The sequence below is a fragment of the Corvus kubaryi genome, unplaced genomic scaffold (genome assembly GCF_017639235.1).
Source record: "Corvus kubaryi isolate FWS band 111438036 unplaced genomic scaffold, C.kubaryi_AGA036_p1.0 74, whole genome shotgun sequence".
In the NCBI taxonomy this organism is placed as follows: Eukaryota; Metazoa; Chordata; class Aves; order Passeriformes; family Corvidae; genus Corvus; species Corvus kubaryi.
This window is the reverse complement of record NW_024582061.1, coordinates 3,366,527-3,384,287: the sequence shown is the minus strand read 5'-3', so window position 1 is coordinate 3,384,287 and position 17,761 is coordinate 3,366,527. Positions and strand designations below refer to the sequence as shown.

The following is a 17,761-nucleotide window of genomic DNA, read 5'->3' as shown; positions in this document are numbered from 1 at the left end:
CACCTCAGTGTTTAAACCCTGTAGATATAATGATAAAAGCCACACAAATTTCACAGAGATATATGAAGAAGGATCAAAAGTCTAGGCAAGTTCTTTCAAAATATTTCTAAGTACTACCAAAAATCAGGAGTCCCACTCCTCCCAGAGGACCTTACCTGAAGAACCTAAACATTATGCAACTAATTCTAACCAATCTGCTTCACTTTGATCTTACTTCATCTCAAATAAATTTTATCTCTTTGTTTAGAATATTTGGAAGTTGGCAACCTGTTTCTCTCTGCTCCTTTGCTTCCTGGAATAGTTCCTTTCTGGATGTGCAAACAAGAAAATCCAAAGAACAATACTAGGTCACAGCTAAATACAAAAGAAAAAAGAGTTACTTGCAAAGTGAATGTGTCATGGATCAGTAGAGAAGATTACATAGGGTAAGATATGAAAGAAGAAATAAAGTATTTTCTCCTAAACCCAGATCCAAGCACTGTTCTACATTAAATCCAGTAGTTTGGGGGGAAAGGAATAATTATGCACTAGAGTTTAGAAATTATAACGGTACACAGAAACAGCACACATAAATAACAGAAAGAATTTTATTCTGAATTTTCCTGTGCTTACTCCAAAATATCTCGTCAGAGATTATGATCAGAAATTTCAAATGTGAATGCTGTCTGAAGATTTGGAACAAAGTTTTGCTGCATTTTTATTTGTTATATACCTCAGGAATTTCGCAAACTAGAGGATGCAAAGCTCAACCATAAATGAAAGAGCAGTCTCTAGATTGTGATCAACTGGAAAAGATCTGTAAAAATGTTAAGAATAATGTTTCCTGCCCTCCTCATCTGTCATTAAATTAATAGCTAGTGGAATTAACAGTTTCATTCCTAGGAAAAAAAAAATCTCCAAGGCTGTCAACATTTGTACATGGCAAACACCTTCAAGGAGTAAGGTTTCTGCCTTAGGCAAGGATTTTTCAGTAATTTTAAAATGATCAGCATCAAAAAGACACCTTCTTCCTTGAGAGGACCTGGATGACTTGTGAGAGTTTTTTCTTCCCAAGGCTGCAGCAGCCTAACTTAGAGCCCTGCCTGCTCCTTTTGTTCATTTGGAACACGTTGGAGCAGGCTACCAAAGGTTCAAGGAGAGGTTATCAGGTCCTGCTTGCTGTTGGCACGTCTAAAACTGCTGACACATGCTAGGAAGAAAAATGGGTACATCTAATACCGCTGCAACAATAAAACAGCTACTAGGGAACCCCACCTAGAGCTAAAGCACCTCCAAGCTGTGCTGGCCAACTGAAGAGATAAGCCAGTAGTATTTACACATAAAATGCAAACAGAGCTTACACAAGTCTTGGTAAGTACCTAGGTTTATCATTGCCTCAGTGTTTTAAAACACAAGAGGCAAAAACATATGCAAAACACACCACATTTGGGATTTTGTTGGTTGATGATGAAAATCATTATCCACAGTGATGAAAGCTGAGGGTGGACTTGGCAGTGTGAGGTTAAGGGCTGGACTCAAAGACCTTGAGGATCTCTTCCAACCTAAATCATTCTATGACAGACTTGCAAAAGGCAACCAATGGGATTGTCTTCTTTTGTATCACTCACAATTTTTCCTGAATATGAAAACAATCTACTCTCTGTCAAAACCACACCAAAACCAAACAAACTCTGTTCTTGGACATACATCAGATTTTTCTAGCTTAATGCCTCAAAACATTAAAAGGAAAAAAGCACATTTTCTGCCAGACTTACTTCTCTCAAAGTCACCTATTTTACCTCTAACTTCTGTAGAAGGAGGAGGATTCTTCCAGTCAAGTCTTGTTCAAACTTTTATTTTAGACCAATACTCTATAGCTATGTTGACATTTCTCAGATTAATTCCAAGTTATTCCTTGCCTGGTAGGGCCAGATCTGTCCCGTCCTCTCATTTCACATCAGCTATGTACAAATTCACACTAGCATTAAGCATGAGCTTGAACTCTGGCATTTATCATAGCTGGAGCATTCTGAGCGAGTTCACAACCTCACCACTGGCTTAAGAACCTCAAGAGACTCTTGAGGGCCTCAGGCCAAGTCAGTGTCTCCTTACAAATTTTTACATTAAATACAGCAAAGGGCTTTGACATCCTTCTTGCTACTAGAGATGTGGATTTCCTCACTGGGATGGCAAACTAAGCAGGATCAAGCCACATGGGTGGAGGTCAAGCAAAAGGGAAGTAAAAGGATTACATTGTTACAGTGTAAAATGCTGTGGCACCTATCAGACAGACACAGGTTCATTCAATTCTTTTGGCTGTCCTAGACATAGCAAAAATATACAGCTGTTACAGCAGAAGTCAGCCTTTTGTTCTTCATGAATGGAGTAAAACAGAAGCCCTTTGCTTCACCCACCTAAATGGCTTTCAGATTAGATTCCAGAATAAACCATGTGAACTTACCTTACATTTCAACATGTTGGCCACTCTCTCTTGCATTGACTGACCAGCCTTTGGCCTGACAAGAATATAAACTGCTTTCACTTCAGGGCTGGAGCGCAGAAGTTTTTCCACCAGTACTTTGCCCATGAAACCTGTAGCTCCTGTGATAAGTACAGTCTTTCCATTGTAATAAGCTGAGACTGAAGACATGGTGCTTTCTTGTTCCTTCCCTTCCTGCAGCAGGTACCTGAGAAGATGCAGAAATAAAGCTTTAAAGGCTTTTGGGATAACCTTTTTAGTCACCTATGTCAACTCAAATCAGTTCAGTCAATGGCAATTTAAAAAATGATTTTTTAAAAAAGTCTTTATTGCAAAAATAAACCACAAAAATCTGAGAAGCTTAAAAAAAAATCAAGCTCAGCCTTATCCTCCATATGACACCACAGCTGCACACAGAGGTCAAACACAGCTTGTGCTGTCCAAGGCTCCCAGCAGGAGATGCTCACTGCAGTGCTGAACCGTGTTTATCTGCTACTGTTAAGTGGCAGCCATGAAGATATGCAGCTACCCCTACAAGACAAAGGAGAAAGAGATTTCCTCACAAACACTGCTGTGTTTTCCACTTCAATTCCACTGTGCCTATGGCATTCCTTGTCAGCCATCACTCATCGACGTGCTCAGTCTTTGCTGTTGCCTTGGCTTGGAATGACACCATGAAGAAAGCTTTTCTTCATGAAAGATACAGTGCAATCACCTTGCTCTGCAGAACTGCGATACCACACGCAGGTCACCACCCTTTATGAGCTGTCAGGGCCAGAATTCAACCCACTTCACTCTAAGGAGTGCAGATGTGATAGGCTCCCTCTGGAGAGTTTCAGTTGTCTGAACTCCCCTCTGGAGACCCACTGACATGATGTGTCCCAGTTAAGTATTTTAATTAGATGCAATGGTTTCAGGCCTGAATGTCCCCAGCCATCCTGATTCAAACTCTTTAAGTTGATTAAATGCAAACAAGGCTTGGACTGAATCCTCTTAGAAAAGCCCCTCTTCCCCTACTAACCTAATGGAAGCAAAACAACAATCTTTGAAGTGGGGCAGACCACAGCAAGCACAAAACACACACTGCAAGGGAAAGGCTCGTGAAAAATACCAGTAAATGTTTTGAAAAAAGCCTACTGAATTTGACACAAAAAGAAACAAGAATACTATAATGCTGTCAATCACATATTCAAGAATCAGAACAATGATCTTGAAGTATCCCAGAAAAACTTCTCTTCCTCCAGCAGAAGCTTCAGAGACACAACACAGGGAGTCAAGCCTGACAAAATATTACTCTTCTTTCCCAGTGCTGCCTGGGACCACAATACTTAGCATCAACCAAACGAAAATCCCCAAATTTCTTTATCCACAACAAATCATCAGGTGTAGAATCCAGTTTAGAAAGTGGGTCAAGCAGAGTAACTTCTCAGGGATGCTATTTTACAAACTAATAGCTGCGGGTATTCTGGCTCAGTGAATTTGGTTATTACCCTACTTTCAGATGTCGTCCAGATTATAACTTAGATGAATGCAGAAGGCTCATCTAGGCCTATTAAAAACCTGTTCTTATTAAAGAGCTGGCCACTTGGGAAGTTAAACCAACAGGTTAAACTACTGGATAATTAACTTATTTATAATAAAATGTCACGTCTCGTTCCGGTTCGGAAAAACTGACTCATATTGCAAGATAGGAACTTGCAGAGCCTGTAAGTGTGTGAAAGGTGTATAGGGCCAGAAGAAGGCAATAGTTTAGCCAGATGGAAACAAAAGACCTCAGAAATTTGGCATGACATGCCCTGCAATGTAGAAAAATGAAGGAGAGAAGGCCTTAGTCACTAGAAGCCATATAAATCCCACTGAACAACAGGAAACAAAAAGATAAAATATAAGGACCACTTCCAGCCACTGGATACTTGCTCTGAACTTGTATTCAGAAGATCCTATCTGCACAAAGAGTACTTTGCACCATAAACTTGGGAGATTACCAGAGGAGTTACTCTCCTTCCCACACTTCAGGAGTGGAGAGCATTTCCAACCTGCACCACCAAGCACTACAGCTTTGCTTTATAGCTGCAGACTACGGCACAAATAACTGTGAAAGGCTTCCATGTGCGGACCTCAATTGATTATGTTGTTTCATTTGGGTTCCCTGCTTCAGTTATCTAAAAGGGGCTACACATTTGTTTTGGCCAGATGTTCAATGCCTGCTAGAATAGTAAAATAAATAAATCACACTACTTTGAAGTGTCCCTATAATTAACCGAGCAGCTACGTTTCATTAAGTATTTCTGACAAGGACTATGTGCACATAACTGACAGTTCTTCGCCATCTAGTCTGAGACCATTTTGAACGTTTGATTCCAAAAAAATCCAAAAATTTCATCTTCCAAGCCATTCTGGTATGATGAAAATGGAAGTACCAAACACAGCTACTGAAAAAACAAACTTCCAAGGCAATCTGCTGTTACTCTGGATTACTGGCTTAACCTCCTAGGGTTAAAAGGGAAGAAAAATCACATCCTTTCTATTTTCCATAATAAAGCAGTCCAAGTTAGGCAGCCTAGAGTTAGTAGGGCCACTTTCAGGGTTGCATCCAGTTGCTCAGGACCTCATCCACAATAAAAAGCCACAAAGAATGAGATGGTGTTATGGGATCAGATTTGTGTCTTCTTGCAGTACATTTATGTTTCTATTTCCTAAGTGAGTTTCAGAAAAAAATACAAAAATCTTGTACCCATCTGACGCCATGCTAATTACCAAGAAAGAAAATCTGTGGATTTGTTTAATGCACACAAACAAATCCATGTTTTGAGATCATGACACAAAAGCTGGAATGCTGCAATTTGGTATGTTCAGACAGACCCCTGAATCTCCACTGTTCAAGCAAATTTAAAGCGGCTTTTATTACATTCCAAGTTCAAAGGCAGATTCCAGTTTATATTCCAGATTGCTAAGATATTTTCCTTTCAACTTAGTCTTGATCTTTTTATTTTGTAAAACTATCTTTGAGTTTTTAAAATATTTTTAAGAGTGTTACTGATTTCTCTCTGTTTTTATTGATTTTGCTTGGCCTTTGTAAAGCAATTACTAAGGAACGTATGGAGACTTTAGGGAACCAGAGGATTTCTGAGGTCAAAGGGTGTGACCCAAGTAATGCCTGCTGACCTGACCCTTTGGAGGCCTACTTCAAATCAGAGAGAAAGATATGCATGCCTTTTGGCTTTTTACACTCGAATTGTTAGCTGCAGAAGGTTATACTTGGCCTTTCATTTTAAGGAATAAATAGTCAATACTGAGCACTGCCTATTTTCCAGTCAATTAAACTACAAGGGGTTAAGTGCCTGGTAGGACCATTTGAACTATGGCCAGAAGCTGCAGTGAGCTGACCCCTTAGTAAGGTAAAGAAGGATAAACACTATTTCATATAGGCTGAGGTTCCTGGCTCTTCCAAATCTGACTGAAGATGAGAAAGCCGCTGAATTGTGGAGAAAAGCCCAATTCAAGTGAGTAAATACAGGCAACTCAGATATTTTAGGCATTAATCGAAGAAGGAAAGCAATCACTGATGCCACGTGAATTTCTGAGTGCAGCATCTTTGCAGCAGCACAAATCTCTCTGATGCTGACTCATCTCCAGCCAGAGCATGAAAAAACCATGAGCCAGGAACCCCACTGAGCCAGGAGTCCCACTGAGCATCTCTGCAGACACAAGTGCACAAGCTGCTCTGATGGTACTGCTGCCTCTCAGAGTCTCCTCTGGATCAAACAGAAAGGACGAGTGACAGCACTGCGTTACAAACAAAGCCGTGATCTTGTGCCACAGGACAAGCAAAGGGAAAGGTGGGAATCCTAATCCTACCAACCTAATACTTCCCTCCTGCAAAAGAAAATCATTGTATCCTCAGTAGAATAGCACAGATGTTCCCCCTCCTGAGAGCAGGTACTACTGAGCTGATATTTAACAGAACAACTGCTACACTGTCCTCATCTTTCACATATTTCAGTGATGCCAAATCTGCATCCAGCTTGCAATGGTGTAATGCAGAGAGTTTGGCTGCTATCAGAGCCAGAATGGTGGGAAGGGAAATGTGGATCTGAACCTCACTGACTGCTGCCACTGCCCACGGCAGCTCCATGGCTGCAGGGGGTCAAGGAGGGACGGCAAAAGGGAGGATGAGCAGTGAAGGTGGACTGGAAGAGGTGAGTATTTCAGTATGGTTTGGATCACTGCCCTACTCAACCAGGACAGCAGCCATTTGAGAAGCTTATCTGTTGAGATACTTGTCTTTTCAACTCAACAGCATAAAATGAAAAAAACCCATTGTTTTGTGCAAGAGCGAAGGACCATATGCCTGCAAATGTACATCTAGATTCAAAAATGGCCTCTCTGGCATCTCCTTGTACTTAGACTGGTTTTGATGAGATTTTTCTTACACAGCTTTATGCAGGGATGTAATTTCCATAAACAAGAGGGTTGGCCTGTCCAGGTGAGTCTTTCAGACATCAAACTAAATGTAATAAACCAGCTTCAACCGAAATTACACTTAACAACAAGCAATAGTTTTTGAAACAAAGCTACAGACAACAAGAGTCCTGTAAGACAAAATAATTCTTGGCCACTTTCTGACAATAAATTTTTAATCTTGGGTGAAAATATCCAATCATACATAAGACAGTTTTCTTTCATCAGGATTCTGGAAGAGTTATAATTAATCTGGAACATGCAGAGAAAGAAAAACTCCTCTTTTGCTTCAGAGAACTTGTATAGCTGAGGTCAGAAAAAGCAATATAAAGTGGTCACAGACTATTTCTGTCTCATCAATTTATTTCTTCAGTCTATTAATTATTTTATGAGTTTTAAATGGACTGAACACTGGGGATGCCTGAACAATACATCTTCATATAATTATTTTCTCTTTTACATTTTGTCCCAGGATGTACTACAGAGACTCTCCAAAGAAGGCAAGTAATTATAATACATAAAAGCAATTATTTCTAATACATGTTTTTTGCCTGAAAGCATTTGTTGCTAGTTTAATCATCAGAAAACAAAGACACACCGTGCATGCCGGAAATAGCTGAGATCGTGACTTGTTTTACATAATACTGACTTAACTCCTGGCTGCTCAATAACACCAGGAGAAGGTCACTCAGCTCCTTTGATTTCATTTTCTGGGCCCAAACTCACGACCAGGGAAGTTCCACTGCAACGACCAACATTTCAACTGGGATTAATGTGAATTAGCTTAGATTTGAGCCTTCGGATTTAAAATACTTTCTGCACTTTCAGTAATAAGCAACAGTGAATCAGAGCAGAAAATGGCTGTAGTTCAACACTGCACACCATTTGTGACAACAGCGCTGCTGACACAAACAAGCAGAAAGTACCAGCAAGGAGGCACTGAAGTTACATAATGTATTTCCAAAGGTCTTCAGGCACAGAAAGATTTGTGTAGCCTATGAAGTCAGGGAGATTTTACTGATGACAGAAAATGAAGCGAGGAGGATGATAAAAGAACAGAAAAATTAGAAGTTCCTTACACTTTGTTGAACTTCCACTGCTGTTTAACATCACCTAACAGCAACAACAGATAAACCTCCTCTCGTTCAGTTACAGAATTAAAAGGAAGGTCATAATCCACCCTTTGTACAGGCACTATAGAAGCTAATGCAGCATAAAGAAATAAAATCCTGTGATTCAAAGATGGGCACATTTAGAGCCAGACTGAACTCCTGATGATAATCCTCTCTGAGAAAGAGATTTTGCTCCAAGCAATTTACACCAAATATAAATGTTGTTATTAGAAGCCTGAAGGTTACATCACTTTTCTCCAGCTAATACATTTCAAATCATTTTTTGTTTGCCAACAGTAGCAATTCAAATCCATAACAGCATCCCCAAGTAGCAACACGCAAAGAGAAATTCACTGCTCCCATGCAAGGGTTTCCAGGAAACCCTTCCTGCCTTGAAAATCCACACCAGGTTTGCAATCCATTTTAATTTATAGCAATTAAATCTAAAGAGACAGGGAAGTGTGACAGCATAATTAAGAGCTGGAGACAACAAGCAGCGTGCACAGCTGGATCCTGCAAACTGCTGAACAAGACAGGCAGACAGACACAGAAACTCTGGGAATTGTGGCTGCTGGGCCAAAGACCTGCCCCCAGGACAGATGTGGGCAAAAGCTGGAATTTCCACATTGCTTAAGCATTCCCTACACTCTCCTGAGCAGTACAAACTGTTTGACCACCATGAAGGACTAGAGAAGAAAGAAGGAAGCAGAAGGGCCACTAATGCAACACAGCCCAGGAGGAGCCTTTGATTTTTTAATGAAACCTGATAGTCTCACTCAGTCTCACTCTGTTCTCTCCAAAATTAAGGAAAACAAGCCTGTAAACATTTTAGAGTTGAGACGAGGCAATGGTGCTGAGGACATACCTATGTGTCTCATGTGGGATTTCAAAGAACAAATATTTCTCAGTAGCTCAAATATCAATGTATTCTGCCTCAACCCTATTTAATTATTCACTTGGTAAGAACAGCAGCTACCAGAGCCTTCAAAGGTGCAGCTTCTGCAGGCTCCTTTTGCATCACATCGTACAACATCTGTGCCCACTTTCTTTTTTCAGAGAGCTCTCCCATTTTTTTAGAGCTAGTTGTTGCAAAGCCATTGAACAGGTTACAGGATCAAAGCATAGATCAGGACTAGAAGAGAGTTTTTGCTTTGCCCCAGCACAATTAAATGCAGACATCTGATCATCCTTTTAAGACTCTTCTTGGTCTTAAAAGCTCTTCTGCAGGCAATCCTTCCCCTTCTTATTTCCCCAATTCACTCTTCACAGACATTTTTCCCTTGCTCTTTCTCCAGTGATCTGTACAACCAGCAGTCCTCTCCCAAAACCCTAAATCAAAATCCCTGCCATACCCACTGCACACCAATCACTCTGCACCCCAGCACTGCAGAAGGGAGGTCTCAGTGAAGTCAAGAGTTAACTCTGCATGATAACAGGCCTGTCTGGCACATTTATTTTATTTTAGACATCTCAGTTGATAATTTCTTATTAGCATGCAGCAGCTAATGTATTAACAAAGATTTTCTGTCCTTTTTCACTACTCGTCCTTGTTCCCCGTCAAAAATAGTGGCACCAGCTTTTATGACATTGTTTTTCCCCTGAAGCAGTTATCAAGCATTGGAACAGGCTTCCCAGGGAAGTGGTGGAGTCACCAACCCTGGAGTTATTTAAAGATGTGTAGATGTGGGATTTGAGGACATGGTTAAGTGGTGGACTTGACAGAGTTAGAAGCTAGAAGAGTTAGAGTTAGAATCATAGAATGGCTTGGGGTGGGACCTTAAGGATCATCCAGTTCCAACCCTCTGCCATGGGCAGGGACACCTTCCACTAGACCAGGTTGCTCAGAGCCCCATCCAGCCTGACCTTGAACACTTTCAAGGCTGGGGCAGCCACAGCTTCTCTGGGAAACCTGTGCCAGGGCCTCAGCACCCTCACAGCACCCTATCTCCCTAATATCCCATCTAAACCTACTCTCTGTCAGCCTAAGGCCATTTCCCCTTGTCCTGTCACTATCTACCCATGTGAAAAGTCCCTCTCCAAGCTTCTTGTAGGCCCCCTTCACTCGAAAGTGGCTTTAAGGTCACTCCAGAGCCTTCCCTTCTCCAGGCTGAGGAATCCCAATTCTCTCAGCCTTTCCTCACAGCAGAGCTGCTCCATCCCTCTGATCATCTTGGCGTCCCTGCTCTGGACTGGCTCCAGCAGCTCCCTGTCCTTCCTGTGCTGGGATCCCAGGGCTGGATGCAGCCCTGCAAGGGGGTCTCAGCAGAGGGGGGCAGAGGGGCAGAATCCCCCCCTTCCCTCCCCTGCTGCCCATGCTGGGGGCTCGGCCCAGCACAGGGGTGGGGTCACTGCCCACTCACACACTGCAGAGACACATCGAGCTCTGCAGCCACCAACAACACCCTCCAGGTCTCTCTCCCCAGTGATCTTTAAGGTCTTTTTCAGCCTAAATGATTCTCTGTCTGAGCCAGTTTAAGATACTCACATACAGTTTGAGGGTAACCAGTGGCTGACGTGTTTTGGTGTTTTTTCTCAAGCCCCACTTTTGGAACAGTCCAACTACCACAGCTGCTCCGAAGGACAGCAGCTGCAGGATTGCCACCTCCCCAGCAATTTCCACATTCCAGCACTCACAGAAGACTATCCCAATAGTGGCCCCAAAAAGGACTGGGTAACTAAAAACTGCGTACATTTCTGTAACAAATGGAAATGAAGTGGTGATTGTTGACAGCAGCAATGCAAATACTTTTGTGATTACAGCAACCACATTCTTCACAAAGGCACTGTCATGACATGAAGAAGAATGGTCTTTACTCAAGATTTAGAGTCAACGGCAATATTGATCCAAGTAAATCAATATCACTGATCATTATCTAGTAAGTAAATCTATGCCATGGAATGATGGAGAGACTGCCTTCCCGAGATTGCCTTCCTTTTTTCTACTGCCACTCCATCCAATGCTCCTGGTCAGGTAAATATCTAAGCACAACGCTCCAAAGTCTTAATGAAATCAAATGAAACCGAATTTCTATGTTTTCGTACGAAAACCTTAAAAAAAAAAACCTGCAGAAAACAACAAAAGAAACTGAGGACAATGTGCAGGAACACAAAGTGATGACCCCCTAATGACCATGCTTTTAAAAAACCAAACAATTATCTAAGCCATGCTACCTTTCTATTTTTACTACTTTTTCCCCACAGCTATGTCCAGTGGAATATGTAAATAGAAAACACAATCCTGTGCAGATTTATCACTATAAATGTGTATTTTTGTTTGTATTAAGCTTCAAAACAAATGCAAAATAATTAATAATTGGCTGAATAGCACAAGCTTAAAGAAAGCTGTAGGGATTCAAAGATACAACATGTATTTACCATTCCCAGTTTCTAATGACCACAGAGTCCCCGATTCAGTCTGTCTGGATTTCCCAGAGCATAAAGGCTTTTTCACTGGAGACTTTTCTTTAGGAATGAATACATGTGTACTTGTGCAGTGCACGCACAGAAAACTGGGTTTATGTTGAAGACAGAAAACCCTGCCAACTGCTTTCTTCCTTGAGTCTCATCCATTTTTGGATCATCAAGACCATGATGGCAGTGGCCACAGAATACCTCACACTGTGAACTTTTATAAGCTCTAACAGGGTAAATATTACTTTTCCTCTATCCTTCCATAACATCTGAATTTGTTTGTACCTTCCTTTTAAGACAGAGGAAACCACTTATCTTGACATGTTGTGAGGGAAATGTCTTGATGAGTTCAGATAATACAGTAGCTGTGGTGACTGCACTAAGAAGTTTAGCAGTCCTGTGGCAGCAAGTTGAAATGAAATCTCACACTTTAGATCTCAGATCTAACAGAGTGGACAAAATTACCTTCTGTGTTCAGACATAGATTTAAGGTTAACTAAGTAACAGTAATTATTTTTCTTTCCAATAGGAAGCCAAGCTCAGCAGTCTGAGTAGTTTTATATTGGGGTTTTATTGAGAAGTGCAGTCCAGAACCGTACTCTTGTCTTGGTTGGAGCTGAAAGACAAAAATGCTTGAAATATTTCCCACCAAGAAGAGTCTTAAAAGGATGACCAGATGCATGTGAGAGTCTGTACTATTAATTTAATAGCAAAGCATACATATAGACATTTATTTTCAAACCCAAGGATTTAAGATACCCGCAGGCTGGGATTTTTTAACTGAAACCTGAAAGAGAACATTATCAATGGAAAGACCACAGCTTTGCCTTTCCCCTCATCAAAGAAAAAGCATTTATTTTTTTCATTTTCCCTGTATTTCTCTATCTTTCAGGCTTAGAGTATTTGATGGCACCTGGCAAAGTTGTTCTGTCCAAAGCAGGATCAAACCCTTCAGAAGTAGGGAAGAAGTGTGACCAAAGACTATTTGATTCCAGGAAGTCCACAGGGAATTTTACACTGGTTATTGCACACTGCTAGCTGGCTTATTCCGCAGCAAGCCGGGAAATCAGCACCTGTGACCAGCTCTCCAGTAATTCCCTGCATCCCATTTTGTTGAAGACAATTCTGGCACTACTGGAATCAGAACCATGACACACTGACAGATTTGCTGTTGGAAGTCCTTGGCACTGAGATGATAAGGCAGCACAAGGTGCAGAGACTAGGGCAGCTCCAGCAGCAGACCTGAGGCAGGTCCAGCCTGGTTGCTGCCATGTCATGACTCTCACTGTGCAGATGTGATGGACTGACAAACAGCTCGTTCCCCCTTCGGAAAAGCAAGAAGCCACAGTGAGGAGAACCTAGGAGGCTGCCTCCTCCTACAAGGATCCATAGGTGGAGTGCTGGGAAGGGGCAATGGAGACACTGGTACGGGGCTTGTGGGCTTCTGGACAGAGGATGAGGAAAAGGCAGCAGCAAAAAATTAGACTTTATATGTACAATGTAGAAAAATTATCAAGTGTAGAAGTTCTTAAGATATGAGCCAGCGAGACAGAAGGCACTTCCCAGATTCCATGTGTTTCTGCCTCCCATTTCACCTCTCCATTCTGGGTAGACTTTTCCCACTGCTTTGTCTGACTGCCCCTGTCTGGATGCGTTCCCAACCTCTTTAATCCTCAATCTAGTGCTTCTAGCAAGAGAAACATGGAGTTACATCCACAGGTGATCCCTGCTGCTCCTCCTGAGGATGTGGGATAGCTCAGGGACAGGGAATGAAAGCTTAAGAGGTGACATGTGCCCAGAGAGACTACTGGTTTTGCCTTGGCCCCTTCCAACAGCAAATGTTATCCTAAGAGTCTGCAGTTTTCTTTTTCCTTGATATCTCAAGCCCAGCAGGCAGGCCTTCTTCTCTGGAAACTCTGACAGGGAACACAGAAGCAGCCCAGCTAACCCAGAACCTTCAGTAGCCATATGAAAGCAAGCCAGGTATTAATATGAAGCTCCACGGTAGCTGCTAGGATTTCCAGAGTAAAGACAGAGTAAAGCACTGTTTGATCAAAGTGGAAAACTGAAAAAAACCCACTGAGCATGGACAGGGTGAACGTGTCTTGGATGCTGTGATTGCAAAATGTACCTTTGTAAGAAAAAATAAGAGAGCAAAAAAGCAGAGTTTGTAGGACTCTGTGATTAGTATCTGAATCAGTGTGTTTGTGGAGGACTTTCCATTCAGCTTGTACCAGGATGCACCTCACAGTGAACTGAGAATGCCAGTCCAAGAGATCTCCTCACCATGCTACACCCAGAGTTACCCACAGCAGCTTCAAACTTCAAATAGTTCTGAGATCTCTAAACACATGGAGCCAAATTACTCCTGGAAGATATCCTGGCAATCTGCAACACTGATGAAGCAAAAACTGAACTCTTCCAGAAAACAGTTTCCTAAACACCAAGACCGATAGAGGAAAGAAATTAAAAACCACCTATAAGGGTCTCCTCCCATGCTTTGGAAAATTCATCCTTCTCACGGCATTTGCCCATTGGCGTGCTGTGGATAGCTAGCAACACAGTCTGCTAACACAGGTGCTGACCAAAGCAGGCTTTGGTCAAGCAGGACACAGCTCACCAAGAAATGGGAAATGGACCTAGAGCATCTCACTTCACAGCAGCTGACAGCCACTGCCGTAATATTTTGTAACAGATTTTATAGGTGCAGTTTGCACCTTTAGAAGGTATCAAGAAAACACAGAAGTCATGGTGTTACTTGCACTTAGAAATGTATTAAACACTTCTTTTTCTACCCCCATCAGCTCTCCCCCTATTTGAAACTCAGTTACAAGTAAGCAGAACTCATTCTACTGCAAACATTTTCACAAAATCTTTCACCAGTACCACAGCAATGTTTATCCCTCCCTCATGCTGCTCGAAACGTTTTTAATGCAGTACTGTATTTGTTCAATCCTTGTTTTACACACCTTAATTAATGATCGCTGATATAGCCCAGACATAAACATGTATTTTATTATTCCCATTATCAGAAACAAGGCCATTCAAGGGGCTGGTAATGAATTAGAGTGAATGATGCAGTGCCAACCAAACACCTTCCTGGTCGTCTTCTGGAGAGTTGTGTTTAATTCCTTGAGATTGTTTAGGTCACACTACAACAGGGATCAGAAGCAACTTCCATTTCACAAGCCAAAGAGCACACCAGCAAGACCATATATGCTGTAAGATACACTGATTTCATCACAGTCATTGTTACAGTATTACAATTTCATCATTATCGAGTACATATGTTAATTTTAAAACATATTTTGTTGTTGTTGTTCTGGTTCTTGGTGGGTTGTCATTTGCTGTTTGATTTTTTTTGCCATGCAGTTACTCCTCTCACTCAAGAGCAAAAAGACAAAACTGTGGATTCAGGAGGGAAACTGATAATTAGATGCGGAAGAAGCCAAACTAGAAGATCAAAATGATATCCTACCAAATTACATTTTTTCACGAACTGCAAGGAAAATCTACCCCTAAAATCTCCTCGGTTTCTGTGGAAGACAGGCAGCACAGCCTGCAGATTCTTCTGCCCTAAGTCCTCCAAGAAACACAAACATTTACTCTTCAGATAAAGGGAAAAGAGCAGGAAGAGAAAACTAAAGAGAATTCCCTGGAATTAGTGAAAGCTGCATTAAGGAACTTTCCTCTTCACATCAGCAGCTCTGAATAATGAGGCAGCAGAGAGCTTTGCAGCACTGGGAGCCTTTGAAACACACTTCTCCAGAAAGAAGAGACAATAAAATGTCAATAGAAAATGCCTCTTGGCTGGCACACACTGGCACAGTGAAAACTTTTCCTCCTTTTGCACATAGAGGGACCAATTTTTTTCTTCCCCTCCTCTCCGATACTTAGAAGACAAGCTGATGAGAGATGACAAGGCACATTTACAGAAGTTCAAAAAAATCCAGCACTGAATAAAACATAAGTGCAGCATCAGAAAAGAATGGTCAGACTGTACCAATGTCATCTAACACATTCTGTGTGCACTGACATTCAAACAGGGAATGGAAAGATGAAATTCCATGATGATTTGGTTCTAAACATCTGAGAAAACTTTGAATTAAGTTTAAAGTACTTGAATAATCCTGTTGTAATCAGTGCCAGATTCAAGCTAGTGTACATGTTTTCCTTACCACACACTTCCTTCTCACCCCTAAGAAGCTCTGCATTCAGAATTTCCATGTTCCTATAGAGAATAAAGTTTTTAAATTACTTTTAAATTTATTTAACAATATCTTAATTATTTGATAAAGAAAAATACCCACAAAGTTTGCAATGCTGGCTCACCCACCCCTCAATCTCATCTTAGCATGATCTGTAAAATAAAGAATAAATAAAATAAAATAAAATAAAGAAATCCTTCTTATTTCTAGGGAATCCCACACAGTCCTCTTAAAGTCAACTCAGTTTAAATTCTGAATTAATTTTAAACCTGAAAATGAGGTATGTGTGCTGACTTGACAGACCTCAGGAAGCCCAACTCCATGGAACAATCCAATGCCAATCCCTGCAGCCTGTCTGGTGGTAGTGCCTCTGGATGGACTACATGTGCCCTGAGAACACACAGGACCACAAGAAGTTGGTATATTAGCATAGCTGCATGGAGCACAGAGAGGTACAGAAATAAATATACCTCCTAATTACTCTCTTTTTTAAGCTTTTTCCATTCTTGTAGGGACACAAAATTGCTATGTACCACAGTGAAGGTATTTAGGACCCATCTAAAAGGCAGGATTTATCCATATCATTTGAGAAAAAATAACTTATTACTCAATTTTTGATAATAATTTTTTATTTTATTTTTCCAAGAAATGATGCTGTCTTTAACTTTTGTATGACTTCATGACCTTGGAGACAAAGCCCACAGTCTGAAGACAGAAATATCACGCCAATGTTACTAGTTCTGAAGCACTACCAAGCTGCTTTGGCACTTTTCACTCCATCACACGAAGACATGCAAAGCAGGCACATTCTATCTTAAACCTCTCTGTTTTGTGTATTTTAAATTTTGATATTCAGAACAAGCCACATCTCCCTCTCTTAATTAATTTGCATCACGCAGAAATACAAAAGATCTGCATCTTAAGCCAGGTCTCTTAGCTCCCTGGATCTGTGCAATCACAGGATCAGTCTCAAACCCTGGAGATGCTGTGAAAACAAACACCAAGTGACTTGGTGTAGCAACTAAACTTTTACAAATCCCTGCTTCTCTGAACAGCAGCCAAAAGGCACCGGGTTCTCTTGCTGGTGTCACCACCGAATTATTGTCCACATTCTTCAAGCATGTATTATTCACCTCCAAGCCTTGTGATATCTGTTGGCTATCCCTCCCTTTGGATTTCTTCCTGCTAATCTTAGGTCCAGATAAGAGTCCTATTAGGAAGGGCTGACGTGAGGTACACGTGGATTGCCAGGCTGGAAAGTGGCTGCCAAAATACACAACTCAGTTGGGCAGAGACATAATAAGTAGCATGTAGCCCCACTAGGCTTGCCCCAAGAAAGAAAAAACAGCCAAAACATACACTGACCTTGCCAAAGAGCAGTCTTTGAGGCAGGATACTTAGTGCAGTACAGAAATATTTAGTAAAATTAGCACATAGATTAGGGCTCCCACTCAACTACACCTCTTAGGAAAGTAGTAGATGTTAGTACATGGTAGCAGCACCAATATTTTTTCTACAGTTTAATAGCATAAAACAACTTCTCTGTTGTTGTGAGAGCAAAGAAAAAGCAGGAGAGGTGTTTCACTCTGCTCAAAATTTTAGTTCTTGAAATCTCTGTAGCACAAAATGCTATTTTAGGGAAAACATATTTTCCCCCCCACTGGCACTGCAAAACAACCTGAAATTCAGTATATTTGGCTTCCTGAAAATTTTTCCTGGCTGAGTACTCACACCCTACAGAGATTCTCTGTTAAAATGGTTGCCAAGTCTCTTTCTTGACCCCTTTCCAACAGGATGAAAAGAGAAAAAAGGTGGCAGTCATAGAAACAGTAGAACCCAAGGATGCCTGTTTTATCAGAAGGGTGCTTGAAACCACAGTAAACAGTGCACCAAGGTGGCCTTAATTTGCACTAGAAGCCAGTGTAGGTTTTGGGAGATTGCCACCACATCCATCATAGCTTTTGCCACCACATCCCTCCTCTCTGATCTTGTACTTGAATGCATGCCAATAAACCTGGATTATAACAACTGAATGGCAGAGATGTCCTGCAAGAGAGACAGTCCTTAATAACCAGAAGGGAAAGAAATCATGCCTGAGAATGCAGTGTGAG

At 41.3% G+C, this 17,761-nt stretch overlaps 1 protein-coding gene across 3 annotated transcripts in view; it reads right to left on the bottom strand.

Moving 5' to 3' along the window:
* The window catches only part of FAR2 (fatty acyl-CoA reductase 2), a 124,385-nt gene that overhangs the window by 61,350 nt on the left and 45,274 nt on the right, over nucleotides 1-17,761 (bottom strand). For all 3 annotated transcript variants that reach the window (XM_042050643.1, XM_042050645.1, XM_042050644.1), the window contains exon 2: nucleotides 2,441-2,666. In XM_042050643.1, the coding sequence (XP_041906577.1) occupies nucleotides 2,441-2,629 (189 nt within the window). In that variant the 5' untranslated portion in view covers nucleotides 2,630-2,666. The remainder of the gene's footprint in view (nucleotides 1-2,440; nucleotides 2,667-17,761) is intronic.